The sequence below is a fragment of the Triturus cristatus genome, chromosome 1_2, assembly GCF_964204655.1.
Source record: "Triturus cristatus chromosome 1_2, aTriCri1.1, whole genome shotgun sequence".
Taxonomy (NCBI): Eukaryota; Metazoa; Chordata; class Amphibia; order Caudata; family Salamandridae; genus Triturus; species Triturus cristatus.
The window spans coordinates 589,543,125-589,563,058 of record NC_140580.1 but is presented as its reverse complement, the minus strand read 5'-3'; the positions used below and the strand labels follow the sequence as shown (position 1 = coordinate 589,563,058).

Genomic DNA, 19,934 nt, shown 5'->3' with positions numbered 1-19,934 from the left:
CGTGTCTGCCTGTGTTTTTATGAACTGTGAATGTGTGCGCGTCCATATGTGTTCGTCTGCATGCTTGCGTGTGCCAATGTGTATATAAACCTGTGTGGATGCGCGCGTTCATATATGTGCATGTTTCTGTGTGTGTGTATAAGCACATGCTTGTGTTTGTATGTTTCCGTGTGCCTCCGCGTGTGTAAGCGTTTGTCTGTTTCCTGGTGTTTCTCTGCATTTGATCCCACCCACTATCCCCCCGAGCTGTTATCTTTCAGAGTTGTTAGCTGATCAGCAGTGCTGGCTACCGTTTCCGACAATCATGAGTAAAAATCACCGAGAAATGCGCATTCACACAATCGGAGAAAAAAAATCACATCACGTCAAATAAATTATCCAGAAACATCCATATAAAAATCTCACGGGCCAGAGATACACACAATCAGAAAAAATATCTTATGAACAGAGAAACAAAGGCAAAACAATGAAATAATAAGAGAGATGGTCAAGAGAAACAGGCACAAACAGAAAGAATCCAATGTAAAATCAGAGAAACAGTCACAAAGGAATCCAATAGAAAAGCACCGAAAGAGTCACATAAAAGCACGTAGACCAGCTTACAAACACTTTCTAAATCAGGCACAATTCGGATACATCATATTTAACCCAGTCACTTCCGCCAACATGTCCCCGAAAGCGGGTCATCCAAGGCCTACATTTACAACTGCGGACAGCTAGGCTGCTGCAGCAGGCGCAGTAACCCACTGAGCTATTTCACCTCCCATGGAGTTATGGCAGACAAAGCACTGAGTGTACACTAGTGTAAATGCAATAGGTTTCGCATTTAAACTTTTTTTTAGCAATTGCCGTATTAAATTACAATGCGTTTGATTTGTTTTACAAAAGAAAAAACAATGTCATTTACAATGCCAATAGCACAAAATAATGTCAGTGCGAGACCTATTTCATTGTAAATGCTTGGCATTAGTAAATCTTCAAGCCGAACGAATCCATCCTAGACAGAACGAGTTTGACTACAATTTGATCCAAACACCCCGCCGGCCAAATGCCCTCCGCCAATAATATATGTCGGCTGTGCAAATCCTCCTCTTCACACAAGCTGGAAAGCCACTCTCTGTAGGGTTAAGCTCCAGTTGACTTGTGCCATATCAGCTCCTCACTGGGGGGCCGTAAGGGAGTTGACATTTTTAATTAAGTTAAAGCCATTTGCGTTGCTAATGGTATTGTATAGCAAAGCAAATGGCTTTAACTTAATAAAAGGCGAGACCTATTGCATTTTTAATGCTTGTTACTTAATTTAATGTTGGTTCTCTGCGTCCTTCCAACGTTCTCCTGTGTCCCATCCAGCTGGTTGGTCATCATCTACGAGGCAGATCCTTGTGACGCAGGTCTTTGTATACAGTTAAAAAGTGTCTGAGATAAAGTCACCTTAAGATTTAATTTAATGTTGCTGATCACATCTGTACAATATTCATTGACACATGCATTAGTCTTTTCTGGCTGGTAAGCTGCTTGAAAAGCTTTGTTACATCTGTTTTTTTATGCACATGACTTGAAGTTCTGAAAACTATTTATGTCACAGAATCTGATATTTTTAAATGTACGACTAATGTTGGGCTATTTGTTTTCGAGCCCTGCCCTCATCTGATTTCCATTACGTTTCTGCTTCCTGATGTTGCTCAAGGCGGTTTCCTGATGCATCTCACCCATCTTTCAGCAGCTCAGAGTGCCTGTCCGAGCACAGTTGGTGGACTGAATCTCTCTGGCATGTTGAAGAATCTCAAAGACCAGGAAGAACAGAAATCCAACATAGACATTGGTGACGTCATTTCAGTTCGCGGGGTTATCAAAGTCTTCAGAGAACAACGCGAAATCGTGTCATCGATATACTGTAAGAAATGCGCACTTGCAGTTTATTGTGGTGTCATATATCGTTTATCACACTGTTCGCCTTCCACGAATGGCACTTTTATTTACCTTGCACATCATTTAAGCTTTATATAGGTCAAAGTCTCCGTGGAAACCCACTTACTGACCAACCTCTTATAGCATTATGGCCTGTTTAACTAGCTGGAGGAGGGACTGAGTAAATACCAGCTACATTAGAGGAAGAGCCACGTAAAAAAAGCAAAGTACACATGCCTTTTTAACTCCTTCACTGGTGAGGCTTGCCCTCAACTGTCCACTACACACTAACACTATTGAATTGCAGTGGGTGAGGGCCTCCTTGAAAATCCCAAAGGATTCCTGTTTCGGAAAGGTGTTATGGTTGCTTCTACCTACCAACAGTTTGTGGTGGGAATCAGTGCTTTAAATGGACCGGTACTCACTGGTACTAAGTACCGGCACTTCTAAATGTATTGCCTTTGAGTACCGGGACTTTTTCTTGTCTCAAAGAGAGTACCGGTTCTCATGGGGCCGCAAGCCAACTCAGTGCAATTTGGCACGTAAAGAAAGAAGCGTGACACAGCTGAGGTGTCGGTCCCTTTTCGTGAAGCACTCAAGTGCTAATCTCCCTTTACAATCTGCTACTTGAGCAACGCCCATTTGTATTCAATCAGAGCAGGCAGGGAGTGGAGACAATTGCACTGTAGGTGTGCAAAAGGGCCTGCTAAGAGGCACATCTCCTGACTCAAACCTAAGAGTAGGCTTCCTGCTTGCATAGCAGAGTAGGGCAGCACTTGATTGGAGCCAGATCGAGGAGAAAGTTGGTGGTGATGACACTGTAGCACAGCTGTGGGGGGTGGCGCATCGGGGAATCAAGGTGTAGTAATGTGGACATCAGAATATGCTATCCTAAAACACATGAACTAAATACCCTGTCGGCGTGCACAAGTGCTTCTATGTCACTGTGCATGTTATTCTTGAATGCGTGTTGTGTGCATATCTGCAGACCAATTACACCTCAAACGAATTAAATGTGTGCCTCTGGCCCCGTCCCTTAGCCGTGCCGTAGCCCCCCCCATAGCCTTGCCGTAGCCCCCCCCCATAGCCCTGCCCCCCCTAACCGCGCCCCCTAATCCACATCTCAGGTGAGTACCTGCACTTATTTTTTTCCATTTAAAGCACTGGTGGGAATGTTTGTGAAACCCACGGGTGAGTCGCAAAGCTATACATTTGTGGAAGGTACACAAAATTCAGACTTCAGCAAGGGTTCATTTGTGTCAAAAATTATGAAAATAAGCAGGATAAAATGGATATAGGTGATAACATTCTCATCAGTAATTTTTTGCCCTGATGCTCGATTAGCAAGTAATATACAGTTGCATCTGTCAGACCCTTCTGGTTGCTGGGATTTATACTGATGTTTGGTTGTTCACAAACACGCAGTACCAAGAGACTTCACCTGAGCTGCAGCCTATTATGATTTTTCATTGTGTACCGACCAATGCGTAAATTCATATGGTAAAAGTTAATGAAGGAAATATAGGTGTGAAGAAAGCCAATGCATTATTTTAAATATGTCCAACATACTGAATTTAGAAAGTGTGATTGTTTGTACAACTTTGAATTTGGAGTTACCCATACTATCGTTCGATTTCCAGGTCATTTTATGAAAAAAATTCTTTCTTGAATATTGGCTTACTTTTGTAAGCCAAATAGGGAGAAAAATTCAGTTGTTAATAACAAATGTTATATTATTCTGTATTTCCACACTACTCCTGATAAAAACAACACTGCTTGTGAGGCTGTGCTAATCGCCTGCTACAGCAAATGTCTCAAATGAAACAAGGAAACCTCAAAATGTTACCTTTGTGGTGATGCAGGCAGCTTTGATATTTGAACTGGGCTCTGCTGGCACCTAGTGAATCCTGCCAAACCTAGACATTTCTGGAAGTTAGACACTCAAGGTAGTCCAGGGTGGTGCGATTTGCGTGGATCCCACTATGTTTTCTTACTCCGAATGCCTGGCAAAGGTTAATCGTCGACTAAAACCACAGATTTCCTCATGTTTCTGTGAGAGGCTGGCATGGTATATGACGTCCACTAATGTAAGTAGGCACCTTGCACCAGTCCAGACAACACTTATGGTGATTTAAGAGGTCTCGGACAACCTTAGAAGGCTATCCAAGTGGTAGCTGTGGAGAGCAGTCTTCAGGCTTACTCTTGAAGGAGTGCAAAGCAGCTTGTTTTACAAGAATGCAATCTTATAGTATAGATTAAATGAAAAGAACCACACCAAGTATTTATAAAAATATGTATTTATGTATTTATTATATAGTACTCTCTGGTATGTTCCAGTATCTCCAACACAGATAAACACAATGCACATAATAATTTAGAAAAGTAGTACAGTAAATAGCACGAAATACACAGTGGTCCCCAGGGGGTGACCAAACCATATACTAAGAAAGTGGTATAAGAACCACAACTCAAGTCAGGACGATGTCAAGAGGATGTAGAATTGCTGGGTACCCACAGACCCACCCAAGGTAAGTAAATAGGGACCCCTAGAACAAACAGTTCAAGGAAGAATGGTCATTGGTGGCATGGAAATGCACCAGGGATCTACTGGTTCTCATCATCAAAACTGCTAAACGATTGGCCGATGAACTAATAATGAAAATTACCATAGCTGAGGGTGCTCTGAAGGCTAACATTGCCGGTGCTGCCTTTAAAGCAAAACTGGCTGAAATTACTAGAGAAGTCAATGACAACAAAGACCACCTGATGAGGCAAAAGGTTGCCAAACTTCAAAAGGACATATCACGATTCAGTAAAGAAAAATATACCCGTAACTTAAAGAGGATTATAAACATCCGGGAGATGACTGCTCTTCAGACGACAGCAAAAGCTCACGTAGAAGAACCTATTCTTCAAGAAGCAACTCCAGTACCGACAGCCGAGGAGGTCACCAATACAACCAGCAACACAGAACACATTCAAACACAATGTATAGCTATGGCCCACCGCCTTTCCAAGGACCAACGCCGTTCCAAGGTCCCCCGATGTGGTAATACCCCACCTACCAACATGGACCGCCACCACTCTTTGCTCCCTTCCAACCACAACCTTTTTTAGGCAGAGGCTGGGGCAGAGGGCATGGCAGAAGAAGAAGAGACACACAGGACCAATCGAAACAAGTACAATGGCATGACCAGGCACAGCAACAGCCATTGCACATGGGACTGAGGAGCCACCAGGAGAAGAGAAACTGATAGTGAACCTCTCGGATCGACCCCTCACAGTCACGGAAACCAACGTACTCAAAAAAGGTTTGGGCTTTGTCCCGACCCCGAAAGTGGACCACTTTCGCACCAACTGTGAACTACAAAATTTATTCAGAAAGATTTGCTTAAGAGCATACTTCGGCAATCAACCTGAATCGCCATCCACAGACACAGTTCTATGGAAACCATCTACCTTTACGCCGAACACAAGCATGGTGCCACCGGAGGTGCTGACCTTCGAAAGAGCTGTCCTGAAAGAAATATCTGACAAACGCTCAAACTTCAGGTTCTCTAACACCACTAATTCTGAAACCGAAGCAATAAAAGCACTAGCGAATGACCCAACCATTACCATTAAAGAGGCAGACAAGGGAGGAGCCATTGTCATCATGGCCACTACTGACTACCAGACGAAATGTCTACATCAGCTCGAGAACAACAACTACTACACTCCCCTCACCCAAGATCCAACCCCCCGCCTTCTAGCCAGGATAAATTCCACGGTCACGGTGGCTCTTAACCAAGGATGGATAACAAAGAAAGAGGCTGAGTTTTTGATAAATCACAATCCTAGACTGCCCTATTTCTACACTCTGCCCAAGATACACAAAGGGGTTACACCACCACCCATTGTCTCGGGCATAGGGTCAGTCTTCGAACCCTTGTCTAAATTCTGCGACCATTTCTTTCAACCATTGGTCCGCAGCACACCCACTTTCCTACAAGACAGCAGAAATGTCTTAAGACTCATTGAAGCAACTAACTTAGAGGGCCCCCTTCCAGATGTACTTCTCACACTGGATGTGGAGGTCCTCTATACAAACACTCCCCAATTGAACACACTTGAGGTTGTGGAAGAGATACTCCACAGCATTCCCTGGTCTCCATCAACGCCTATCAGCTTTGTCATGCAATGCGCCAACATCGCATTAACTGAGAACTTTTTCCAATTTGAGGATCACCTCTTCCACCAGACTCAGTGTACGTCGCTGGGCAGTACCATCGCCTGAGTCTGGCATGTCTTTACATGTCAGACTTTGAGGCTAGGTATGTGCTCATGCACTCCAACCCCTTTACGGACAATGTCCTTTTATGGAGACGATATGTAGATGACTTCCTGATCTTTTGGAAGGGTCACAAAGACGGGATTCCCAGATTCCTCACATGGATCAACAACCTCAACCCTTACTTGAAATTCACAGCTAATAGCTTTGAACAAGAGCTCCCTTTCCTTGATCTAATGATCATCAAAAAATCAGACAGACTAGATACCATCACACACAAGAAAACTACTGACAGCTTCTGTACCAAAGCTTCCACCCGAAGGCCCTCAGGGAAAATCTACCCTATGGCCAGTTTCTACGCATTTGTAGAAACTGCAGCAATGTAGAGGACTACAAAAGACAAACATCAGAGCTAAGTACCCATCTAGTCAGGAGACAATACCTACCATGCACCATAACCAACGCGCAAAAACGAGCACGCAATACCAACAGATTAGACCTCTTGGAAATGCACACCAAACCTGAAACTGACCTCATTAGATGTGTCACCACTTACACCCCTGAGTCAAACATGTTAAAAAGGGTCATAAAAAAACATTGGAGAATACTACAGATGGGAGAACTTGCCTTGAACAAACCAAGGTTTGCGTTCAAACACACCGCCAACATCAAAGATCTACTCATCAATACAAGACCTAAAACATCCACACCTCCTGCTCCTAACACACTTTGGAGTTTGCCACCTGTGACAGGCCACTACCCTTGTGGTCAATGTGTAGTCTGCCCTCTGACACGAGCTACCAAGATAATTCCACTAACCAATAATTGGACATGGACCCAAAACAAGCACACAAACTGTAACACACGTAACTGGATTTACCTCATCACGGAACACAGGAGTAACTTTCGTTATAAAAAAAAACAACACAAAGATGTGTGCACTCTGTCGAACACAATCACACCCCAAGCGACCTACAATGGACCGTCCTTGAAGCTTTTCCAAACATCACAAAGGAAGCTTTATTTAGAAAAGAACAATGTTGGGTTTTCAAACTGGGAGGACACACCAGGGGACTCAATGATGAAATCTCGTGGGCTCAATTGAACCACTAGGGCCCACAACTCCTACCCCCCTGCTCGCACTGACCGTCCCCGTCACTGTCTGATAGCCCGACATACATTGGTTTATTGACCACAGCCAGACACTATGGCGCGGGACCCCCGATAGTACCTATGGATCACTTCCATTGACACCATACACCATGGTTCATCAGAGAAGCCAACGCGGTGTTACCTCTGTCTGATAGCCCGACATACCTTGGTTTATTGACCAAATCAAGACACTATGGCGCAGGACCCCCGTATAACAACTATGGGGTACTTCCCTTTACACCCATACACCTTGGTACAAGAGAGAAGCAAACGCGGTGATACCACAGCAGTCCATATGCAGTAGACTTACTCTCAAATTACGCTATCATGACAATAGCCACTTAGTCAAAAGTTGGCGTATCACTACATCTAGCGCCTTTCATGTAGCTATATACCTCGCAAGGAACACCATTCACTCTGCAATGGCAGGCTTTATAAATACGTTCAAAATTAACAAACTTCCCTTATGGATTTATTCGAACGTCTCCTACTGTGAAATACGAATCAATGTATAATGAACCAAAGACAAGAAATCTATAGGATTTAAGCACAACAGAGATAGAGTATATTGTTATTTTATTTAAAACTTTTTCTATATCTCAGACTGTATTATAGTAATATAGTAATATATCCACAATTATCACATACATTGAGGTAAGTATCTTCATAAACAACATTCATATGAAAACATAATGAAGATTATACACATTAGCAGTTCAAGTCAATATTTGCACATAATTAGATCAAAAATAAAACATTCAATATGAGAGTCAAAGATATTTTTATATATAAAAAACAATTTTTGGATTTAAAAACACAAATACAATTATGTCCTCTTGTCGACGCGTTTCGGTGAATAATGTGATATGTACCACCTTCTTCAGGACCAATACGTTAAAAACAGCTCTCACTACCAAGTACAATCAATCTACAAAAGAGGGGATATATACAATTATAATACATACATGTATTTAAGATACTAAATCCTATCTTTGGTTCGATATACTTGATTATAGATGACTAAAAACAATAAAGCATTGTAATTTCTAAGATGCCAATGTTTGGTTAAAAAAGTACAGAAAAACTGCACATAAAACAAAGAAGGACTCACATTGTTTAACCTTAATGTGGCGTGACCTCCTGTGTCCCATAGATTTGTTTAATTGCAACCGCCAGGGTATAATGTTACTTCATTTAATTAAATGCCTCCTAACGTTTATTATGTTTTTAAAAAAGGGGCATATATTTGGTTGATGACCCATAAGGATCCCACACATCTTTATATATCACCAGAAATATAATAGTGAAAGGTCTTCAGTGGGCCCATATTCATTTTTGGGCATTTACTCACATGAAGATTGGACCTTATAATCGTGATCCTTAAATGACCGGAGTGACGTGTCAATTCAGTGCATCCTAATACAATCAAATATAAAATAGTATGAAAATGTTATAAAGACTTACAATTTTTCAATTTTGTCTGTTTATTTCGAGTCTTAATTATTGTTCACTCTAAATTTTCAAATTGAAATTAATAGGCACCACTCACCCTGATTTCGCGCATGTATCTTCTAAAACCGCTCATCAATGTTATATGTAGCGTTTCATTTCAAACTCAATTAATTCTATTGGGACGAAATTAATATGGACTCATATTAGTGTCCAAATAAGTAACAAACCCTGATTGTTAAAAGTTCTATTAGGAAATGGATTGGCTTACCATAAAGTCAACAGGCAGTGTGTATTTATTACTTTCTTCTCCTTGTCTTTGATTACGAAGAAGTGCAGGTCATTCCACTTTTTACCACGATGTCTATAATTGTGACACTCGTGTTTGATTTAAGCAGGGACCGGTTCCTAGGATTTAAGGAGAAAACCTCACTAATTTGCGAATTATATAAAACCGGGTCGATGTATGCTCACTTATAGAGCCATTTATAAAAGTTACTAATCAGCAGGGATTGTGTACTCTTCACCCCGTAGACTCTATAGCGAAGTCACTCTCTATATAAATAGGACCGAATCGCATAATTGTTCGATGGCACAATTGTCATTATTATAACCCGCTGTATTCCTTGATAGGGAATACGCAGTATCTACACTGTCCATATCAATAAGATGTGCAACTTGGACATTATAAAGTCACGCTATGTTTCGAGTTATTATTACTGAACATAAAATCTACTTGCATACTGCGGTTATCTTGGTGGTAGTACCACTGAGTTCATATATACAAGATTCCCAATCTCTTACCTTACAAGGAGCGTAGCGTCACCTCTTATCGGATTCTCAGATGTTTATCACAGTCGGCGGCTTCACTACCTCTCTATTTATACGTTTCCGCGTTTCCCGCAATTTTTTTGTGTTTACGTATTTACGTGCAGTGCGGCCATCTTGGTAGTTCCTAAGTGTTTTTTTTTCGGTTTAAGCCGAAGTTGCAAAAAAACTTTATTTAGATATAAGTCGCCACATTCATTAGGTCAAGCGAAAGTTTGAACAAACATTTAGTATCTATTATTAAAGACCTCACAGTGCTTGTCGCTATTTGAAAAGACGTCTATAGTTTATTAATAATAAATTATATAGACACATTATTACGAAGGTTATATTTAACGAATTTTAGGATCAAATTTATACTTTCCATTCGAACCATTGGGATACTGTGAAAACAGATACCTATTATGTTGCCTTCACTTTTTCTATATAAAACACTGTGGTGCTATACATACTACTCATGTCGGCATTCGTGATCTCATTAAATTCTAGACCTAAAAGAACACAAAGGCCACAGTTTCCTTATCAATAGAGTCCGATGGGGATAGAAACACAATACCTTGTGAAAACTTAAAGCCACAGGAATGCAGGGCTAGTGGTTGTATAAATTGAGCAAAAACCCATTTGACATCGTTAACATGGGCATCTTAAATGTCATGTCTTCTTAGTATTGTGAACAATATAATCCGATTACCTGATGATTCTTTCCCATTCCTCTCTATTATTAAGGCCCTGATAATACGTCTTAAATTTGGACATAAAGAATTGTTCTCTTTGTTTTCTTCTTTTGTCCATATCACCGCCTCTTGCTGACATTTTCATTTTCTCAAGAATAAACCAATTGAGATCATCTTCCTTGTGTTTCATTTCTTGCCAGTGATCAACCAATGGGGCATTCTTTTTGCCATTTCTTAAGGCTGACCTGTGTTCAGTGAGGCGAGACCGCATCTCTCTGCTTGTCTCACCTACATATCCCTTTTGACAGGGACAAATTAAAAGGTACACCACATTTTTGGTTCGACAATTAACCATTTCATTTATCCAATGTGATATGCCATTTAATACTACTTTTTGTTCTTTGATAATAGTCTTACAGTGTATACATGAACTACAAGGAAAGTTGCCTTTTAGCTTCGTTCCATCTTGGATATTAGTTTGTACACTCATCTTAGGTTCACTAAAGGTTTTTACCAAATGGTTGCGAATCGTTTTATTCCTTCTATAGGAAAATATAGGTTTGCTAAGTGGACACTGACCTGGTTTGTTTAGTAAATACCAGTATCTGTTAATCAAATTCTTTAGTTGGTTGCTCATACCATTGAAGTTAGTCATCATAACAATTTCTTGTAAGGCTTTTTGGGGCTTGTCGTTGGGCTCAAAGATGCTATCCCGATTATAGTATTTAGCTCTCTTATACGCATCTTTGATAAGTCTTTTAGGGTATCCTCGTTGTAGGAGTTTTTGTTGCAAAGATAATGCATGATGTTCAAAATCTTTGTTGTCACTACAATTTCGTCTAATCCTTAAAAACTGACTAAAAGGAATACTGTCCTTCTGGCACTTGGGATGATAACTCGTGTGATGTAATAGAGTATTCCTGTCTGATGGTTTAGTATAGAGCTCAACTTTTAATTTTTCATCCTTTATCTTTATTGTAATGTCCAAAAAGTCTACTGATTCCTTACTTCTGTTGGCCGTGAATTTCAGGTTGGCATCACCACAATTGAGCCAATCTAAAAAAGAAACCAGATCCACCTCATCTCCTTGCCAGATGAAGAACACATCATCTATAAATCTTGACCACTGTTTTATATTTTCAAAGTAGGGAGTGACTTCATTATAGATGTGGCGGTCTTCAAATTTACCCACATAAAGGCAGGCCAGACTGGGAGCACACGTGGCTCCCATACTGGTGCCTTTGATTTGACAATAAAAGTCATTGGTAAATAAAAAAATGTTGTTCATAAGAATAATTTCAATGCATTCCACTATGAAGACTTCCAAGGGTGAGAGATCTCTTCCTTCCTCGCTAAGTATCTCTTTTACCATCTCAACAGTATCTTGTTGGGGTATGTTGGTGTATAGGGACTCAATGTCCAAACACACCAACCAATCAGTCTCTGTATTGAAGCTGAGTCCTTCTACCTTTGATATCATATCCATTGTATCTTTTATATATGAAGGTAACTTTTTAACAAGGGGACTTATGAATTTATCGACATACTTACTAAGTGGTTCTGTGATCGAATTGATGCCCGAAACAATGGGTCGCATAGGGGGGTCATTGATGTTTTTGTGTACCTTTGGGAGGCCGTAGAGAGCTGGAATTAGCGGATGATCATTATGTAGAAAACGAAATTCATCTTCGCAAATTATGCCATCCTCTTTCGCCAACCTCAATAGGTTGCTAACCTTAGCTTTCAATTTAATCCATTCATCTACATTGGATTTCCTATAATGTGATGGTACATCCAATAGCTTTTGCATCCTCCTATTATAGTCTACCGTATCAAGGACAACTATGCTGCCACCCTTGTCCCCTGGTTTAATTGTGATAGAATCACAGTCCTGAAGGTTCCTAAGGGCATCCATTTGGTTTTTTGTTAAATTCCTTTCCGTCCATTGTTTCTTATCAAACATGACCTCTAAGCCTCTAGTAATGACCTTTTCAAAAGTATCAACTTCCTGACCTACCATTCCAATTTCTGGTGTCCATGTTGACTGGGGTTTCATGCCAGATCTATTTTGAGTAGACCTGGGTTCTTTATTCTCAAAGAATTTTTTTTTTCTAAAAAGGTCTCGTATGTCTTTCTCCATTGTGTATTTGCATGCTTGTGCACTGAGTGCAAAACCTAGACCCTAGACTCATATGAATGTTGTTTATGAAGATACTTACCTCCATGTATGTGATAATTGTGGATATATTACTATATTACTATAATACAGTCTGAGATATAGAAAAAGTTTTAAATAAAATAACAATATACACTATCTCTGTTGTGCTTAAATCCTATAGATTTCTTGTCTTTGGTTCATTATACATTGATTCGTATTTCACAGTAGGAGACGTTTAAATAAATCCATAAGGGAAGTTTGTTAATTTTGAACGTTGTTACGTACCCGGTCCCTTTTGGTCAAACCTGGGAAACTCTCTATTTTTATTAGGCTTTATTAATACTTCTTATTTAGCACCTTATACCCACCATCGCTAATTGGCTACTCTTACTACTAGCATCTACCTCTATGTTAGTGAGACAAACCCCCCATTCCGTCTTAGCCGCTCCCAATAAAGTTTCATTGAAACACTCCCAAGATGGCCGTCGCGTTCACCCACCAGATGACGCACGCTGCAGACACTGCTACAATTAGCCGGGACCCGGAAGCAACCGCTATGGGGCAACGAGCTAGGGTAGGATGAACGCCAGTCGGCTGCCTACACTTGTGAGTATGCTCTACGATTCCATCATGGACGGTAAGCATCTACCATTTCACCTGTTTGGGATATATTTAATTTTCTTTCCCACAGACCTCGGAGCGACGACGCGCTCCGCTTCCCCTGTCAGCCTTAGGCTTCGTATCTAGGGGTGAGTGTGTTAACGCTGCCTTTCACTCATAGGCTTCTCCTTGTGTTTCCCCTACCCCATTTTTCGCTGATAATTTCCGGCACCTTAGACCGTTGCACTCTCGATAGTTCACGCAATACTGCTCTGTCCTTAACTCAGTTGGCATTGCCCCGATAACTATGACCGAACGCTCACCACTTAATTGCGCGCATGAATTTCGGCACTAGAGTCCTTGCACCTTTGAATGTTCACGCATCACTATTCTTGCCCTCAATTCACCTGGCATTGCTCCATTCACCAGGGCCGAACGCCTACTACGCCTGTGTGTTGCCACTAGCTATCCCCTATCACTAGCTACCCCCCACCAGCTATTCCGCTTCACACAAGCTACCCTTTGACAGCTGACGCCTATCCTTCGAGCGCGTTCGGAAACCGCACTTTTTAATCCGCTTCAACACTGAGGCTCCAACTTAACTTTTGCCTGTTTTTATCATTGATACAAGCACGCTCGCCGTTAATAGAGGTGCGCCGGCCCCTACTCCCAAGGGGCTCCGTTCTCTCTTTTTTCTTAGCATAGCATCACGGTTTGGGCTTAACCTGTAGGCACCAAGGCTATTGGCCTTGAATGGGCAGCATGTTGACAGTCCCACCAAGATCACTTACGTGTATATTAAAATCAATCATTGCACCATATGACGCATTAGTGCAAGGCATTGTATTTCCGCATGAGAATGTTGCCACACTTCTGGCTTTTGTTTTTAATCGTTCGTGGCTTCTGTTTTTAATCGTCTTTGGTTGTCCCTTCCTTCCCTTTTTCTTCTCCCCTTCTCCCACAGGTCTACCGTACTCCCCAGTACAAGTCTACTAGGGTACTCCCTACCGCATCTGGTAATTAGCTCTAAGAATTATAATACCAGACGGTAGTGCACCATTCACATTTAGCTATTCTGGTCCTGATGCAGTGCTAACTGACTCGTTAGGGGCAACCGAGGCACGAAACATGTCGACCAACTTCACCTTGGTAGTCCTTTAGGAACATTACATCCACATAAGGGTACACGCACCGCTTTTAAACAGGCTTGAGCTACCTAAACTATTAAACCTGACCTATGTAGGACTGCTCCAGACCGATTTTACTTCACTTTCCTGTGCACTACCCAGCCCTCACACCCGCACGCACCCAACGGCTTCTTCAAAAAGATCTCCGATAAAGAGCCCCATTTACGGGAGCCCGTCAGGCATTGCAGCGCCGGCCTGACGAGGAGCAAACGCCCTATGATGAAGCATGACATCCACCGGGGTGTGTGAGGGCATCACGAAGAATGACCTCCCTGTCCCCCCACGTCCAGCTAGGAACTGCACACCCCCTTAAAACAGTGTGTGAACACGACCGCGTGCTCGGTACAACTCAGTGTGCAAGTCGCGGTTGGATTTCTAAAGATTTGGGTCCCTTCGCAGTCCACCCTGAAGGAACCCTGTAGAAGACAGAAGGTTGACGAGCCACCCCACCCGTGGATGCCATGGTACACAAGTTACCTATACCAGGGAAGCCGGGTGCATAGGTGCGAAGTGGCGTCAGAAACCACCGTCGAACTAGGTCGAGGACTTCAGGAAAGTGCTGCTGCTGAAAGAGGAGAAAGTGTCCAAAGGAATCCAAATATGGATTCTTGAAGAGGAGTATCTGAAAGCATAGGGGACAGAGTCTATGTCAGGGGTGACCAGGAGATTTGGAAGACGAATGTCCTCCGAAGTCGGGTGCTTCAGGGAAGATGTCGGTGACATTGACTCTGCAGCTGTGAGGACCAGACGACGCTGAGGAAGACCAGGAGCCGTGCACAAGCTGTCCCATGAAGGATGTCGAGTGCTGAGGGGTCGGTGTCTGGCGGGAGCACCAACAAGTCTTGGCAAATGCAAATAACGCAGGAGCTGAAGAAGGAGCAACATCGGGACCAGCAAGGTCCAGGGGACTCGCCACAAGCAGGGGAGTCAGGGCCTGCCCTGAGCAATCAGAGGAGCCCAAAAGTAACTAGTGAGACCCTCAAGTGGATTCACAGGCCAGAGGCACTGGAGTCGCGAGAGGACCTCAAGCAGCTCACCAAAAGATACAGGCCACGATGCACACGATGTGATGTGGCTGAAGATTCTGGTCATTGGAGGTGCTCGAGGTTGGGGCTACTTGGAGCCCGAAGATCTTCTTACAAAGAAGCCAACAAGCCTTTGCAACTGCAAGTTGGGCGCGGTGCACAGGGGTTCGGTTATTGCAACCCCGACGAGGGATACTGGCCACAAACTTAGTGAGGGGGCAGGCCTCGGTAGCTCTGAAAAACCACCACCTGTGTTTCAGAGCCCACGGAGTCCGGAGGAACTCAGGATCTGCTGACCAGACGACTTAGTTACGGTGCCTGCGAATGCAGGGGAGTGACTCCTTCATTCCAAGGGAGATTACGTTGGTTGTCTTTGAAGCTTCACAGGCCTTGGAAGGTTTCTGTATGATGCACAGGCACAGATGATGCAGCAGAGTGAAAGAGAGACGAAGTCAGGCCCAAAAGAAGTCCAGCGAAGTCCAGAGAGCCTAGACGGTAGAAATGCAATGATGTCTGATCTAAATCTTATCCCACAACGAATCTAAAGACCTATACCCAGGTAATTCCTTAACTACCCTAGGGAAAGGGTTGGGAAGATTCAGGGGACCCTCCCAGGGGAGAGTCTGCACAGGAGGGAGGTTACTCCCATGTCTTTTGTCCAGTTTCGAGCAGGAGCCAACGGCTCCCAGGACTGGTTTGAACTGGACTATGCACAAGGACACAAAATGTGCCCCTCATGCAGACTTTCTGGCGCTGGAAAGCGCACCCACCCAGCCCTAATACACTATATCCTGTCTGGGAGGTGGTCACACCTCCCTGTGACAGGATGCCTATTGTTCTTCCTTCCTCTGCTCGAGCTTGGCTCAGCTGCAGGAGGGCAGAAATGTGTCTCTGGTCGGCAGCAACCATTTTGTGCTGTCCGGGACTAGAAGGCTGATACTGGGAACACTGAGAGCCTAACGGAGGGCTCTTCCGGTTTGATACCAAACATGATAGGATTTGTTGCAGCCGTTTTCGAGATGGTCATCGCGTGAACATACGGTGTCCCTCTAAATCAGTGATACTCAAAGTACGGCCTGGGGACCGCATGCTGCCCTCCTGACCTTTACATGCGGCCAACAGCCACACTAGGCTGCTGTTTACTCGACTCAGCACTAACATTAACATTTTTTTAAAAGTACGCAGCAAGCAATTTAAAGGTTATTTGCAGTTAAACAAAAGGAAGTAACTAGGAACACCTTTATTTTCCAAGACAGCAACCATAAAAATACGATAGTCTTTTGAAAAGTGTATTTCATTGTCCTGTAGAACCAGTTCACCTTAGTAAATCAAATTATAGCAGTGCATTCAGCAGTATTTTTTTAAGTGATGGTTTATAAACATGAATTTAGAAACGTTCATGCTTTCCATCACCCTCCCATAACAATGCCATTAGTGATTACATCCAAGCCCAGGAGATGGTTTTGTACAGCACGCAACCTGAAGTTATATATTTCGAGGTCCTTTTAAATGTGATAATGAAGAACAAGGAGGGAAATTGAAATAAAGCAATTGCACAAGGTCATACAAATTGGTCAAGTGGAGAAGCTGTGATGTATTCCAAGTTTGGTTGCACATTGCGCAATTGAACTCAACCAGTAGATATACATGCTTCGTTTCCCCTACACCCACTTTACAACCCCCCCCCCCACACTCCCCCAGCTGGCATCCGTGTGGCCCTCCATCACACCAAAGAACTTTGCACACGGGGGAAAATGTTTGTGAGCACCCATGCTCTAAATAGTATATGACTGCTTCACTGACAACCGGGGAGAATGGACTCCAAAGGCTGCAGGGGTGTCCTACTCATGCAGGGGCACCCTCTCACTTAGAACCAAGCACCCTGCCTTCAGGATTGCAAATACCTGCTATCGGGGTGACTTATAGGTTTTAAGTGCAGTAACCCTTAGATATAGTAAACCCATATGTTTAGTAAGTGGTGCATGCACCAACTTACAAAGGCTGCAATGGCAGGCCTGTTGTTCCATTTTGCATGGTCTCTCATGGGTGGCATAATGCATGTTTCAGCCCATGTGAGACCTCTGGGTTACCTATGCCCTCGGTATCTTAGTACCCTATCGTAGAGACCCTAGTATCCAATCTGGAGTGGACCTAAGTACTTAACACAACAATTTAGGGTGAAAGCAGATAGACTGGGGTTCTGATTAGCAGGATCCCAGTCGGACTAGTCATAATACAGCTCAGCACCAGGCAAAAAGTGGGGGTAACCATAGAAGTAGTTCCTACTTTCCTACAGCGACCATCCAGAATATGTGGTGATCCACAAAATTCCTACAGTGCAATTTCCCCAAATTTCTCCTGATGAAAACGACACCCCGCTTGTGTGGCTATGTCGATCGCCGGTGACCAGAAATATTCAAAACATGGATCTTGCGAAATCACTGTGATGTCAACGAGGTTTTCACATGGTTATAGGTTAGGTCCAATCCAGTGCTGTATGTTAGGTCCACCCACACATTCAACTGCAATAAGAGTGGGAACGTAGGGTGGCAGGACTTTGGCCATTGAATGGAAATGCCCAGTTTGTTGGTGCCTTTTTTGACCCATACTTTGACTTTCGCAGCGCCTTCACCATAATAACGCATGCTGGGATCCACCCAAGCCACACCATCCTGCATTCATTTGTGTCTCTAGGCTGCAGAAATGCCTGCAATTGGCTGGGTCTCTGGTTGTCAGCTGACCCAGAGCCTAAATACTGCAGCCAGTCACCATGGCAATGAGAGGAAATTTCTTTGTGTGTAGTTTTGACATATGGCGTGACGGAGATATGGTAGTATGTTGGGCTTACAGCCCCCTTTGGTGGGCAGATTGGTGTTTTTATCAATAAGTTGGAGAAGCACTCCTGTTTAATTTTATGAACAATTCAACTTCTACAGCCGGTTTTGTGAAGCGTGCTACAGTGGTTGCACATATTGGCTGGACCGTGCCTGACTTAAACCAACCTAACACAAATCACTTGGACTTGACCACTGTGCACAATTGCTTAGAGTAGTTACCGCCACATTTTCATTACATTATCCGTTCAACACTTGGTTATTGAACTCAATTGCTTTTCACAGTTGTAAATTTAAACAAATCAGTCTCAACAGCTTTAACATCAGCTTTACTTGTACAGTACAATTTCTTTATAAATGATATACAAGAACCAAATGCTTCATGAATTCATTTCATTATTTCAAAAATGCCCAATGCATTTCGGGCGGTGTGCCCTTCTTCGGGGGCCTTAAATCTACAAAATACATGAAGATGAGAAGATGTTTAAACAATTCAATGTATGAAATGATCTTTTTGTGCAAGGAAATCTCAACGCAAATAACAAAAAAAATCGATTTTCAACAGTTCATTTGAAGTGACAAGATCCTGAGTTTCCTATTACCAATAAAACTAGTAACTATCCACCTTTCTCGAAATTCTGCAAAGCTTGCTCACTTTTAAGATGGTTCAATGTGCTGCAAAACAATAGCGCACTGATCAGTACTACCGCTACAACGAACTGGCAGAGAGAAGCCCCACCTCTACCCTTACAACCACCAGTCTCCCCTGTTACACACGAACGCTCTTCTTTCTAAACTCCTTTGAGGCTGCTCTACAAATCTATCCTCTGTTTTGGGTGATCACTTTATCTGTTTAATTTCCTTTTTGCTATAACCACTATGATCTCTCGCGGATGAGTCACTTCAAATGAACTTTTGAAAATCGAATTTGTTTGTTATTTGTGTTGAGATTTCCGTGCACAAAAAGATCATTTCATACATTGACTTGTTCAAACATCTTCTCATCTTCATGTATTTTATAGATTCAAGGCCATTTTTGAAAGAATGAAATGAATTCATGAAGCATTTGATTCTTGTATATCATTTATGAAGAAATTGCATTGAACAAGTAAAGCTGATGTTAAAGCTGTTGAGACTGTTTTGTTTAAATTTACAACTGTGAAAAGCAATTGAGTTTAATAACCAAGTGTTGAACGGATAATGTAATGAAAATGGGGTGGTAACTACTCTAAGCAATTGTGCAGAGTGGTCAAGTCCAAGTGATTTGTGTTAGGTCAGATTGGGTTTTTTCCCACCTGTCTGCCTGTCCCACAGAGTTCAGAAATCCCACCACTCCACTAGGGAATTAGGAGCAGAATTGGAGTGGTGTTTCCCCATCCTGACACTGCACTACACCCCACACCTTACCAGTTACCTAGTCTAGTGGGTTTTCTGCCCACCTAGAAGGACAAATGAGGATGTTAGAGGGCAAGGGCATGGCCAGATGCCAGACTGCGATGCCCCCACCCCATTAAAAAAAGAAATCCCTGATTCTGCCCCACTGCGCCATGGGCAGATTGGGAGTAACCTCCCTCCCCCACCCATTAAGCTTTCAGAGGGGTCAGAAATACTTTTGAGCCCTTAAGGGATAGCGGTCACTCCCGATATTGGGGGTGGGGGAACACCCTCCCCACCCCATTCTTAAAACAAAATCCTTGGTGTCTTGTAGGTTTTCAGCTCTTGTTCCCCTCCAGTGAATGTAGATTAGGGGTAAACCCTTTGGCTTTTGGAAACATTCTGGGGTGGGCGTCACAATGAAGATTACAAAAAAAGTGATGGATGCAATGCTGGAATTAATCTCTGCCACTGG

The 19,934-nt window shown here is 42.8% G+C and overlaps 1 protein-coding gene across 17 annotated transcripts in view; it reads left to right on the top strand.

Moving 5' to 3' along the window:
• STN1 (STN1 subunit of CST complex) overlaps window positions 1-19,934 on the top strand; it is a 480,640-nt gene that overhangs the window by 263,824 nt on the left and 196,882 nt on the right. For 9 of the 17 annotated variants that reach the window (XM_085606821.1, XM_085606790.1, XM_085606796.1 and 6 more), the window contains one exon: window positions 1,721-1,894. The exons of 2 other annotated variants lie outside the window; for them this stretch is intronic. In XM_085606821.1, the coding sequence (XP_085462947.1) occupies window positions 1,721-1,894 (174 nt within the window). The remainder of the gene's footprint in view (window positions 1-1,720; window positions 1,895-19,934) is intronic. 6 more of the 17 variants (XM_085606864.1, XM_085606874.1, XM_085606856.1 and 3 more) reach the window with 1 other exon arrangement.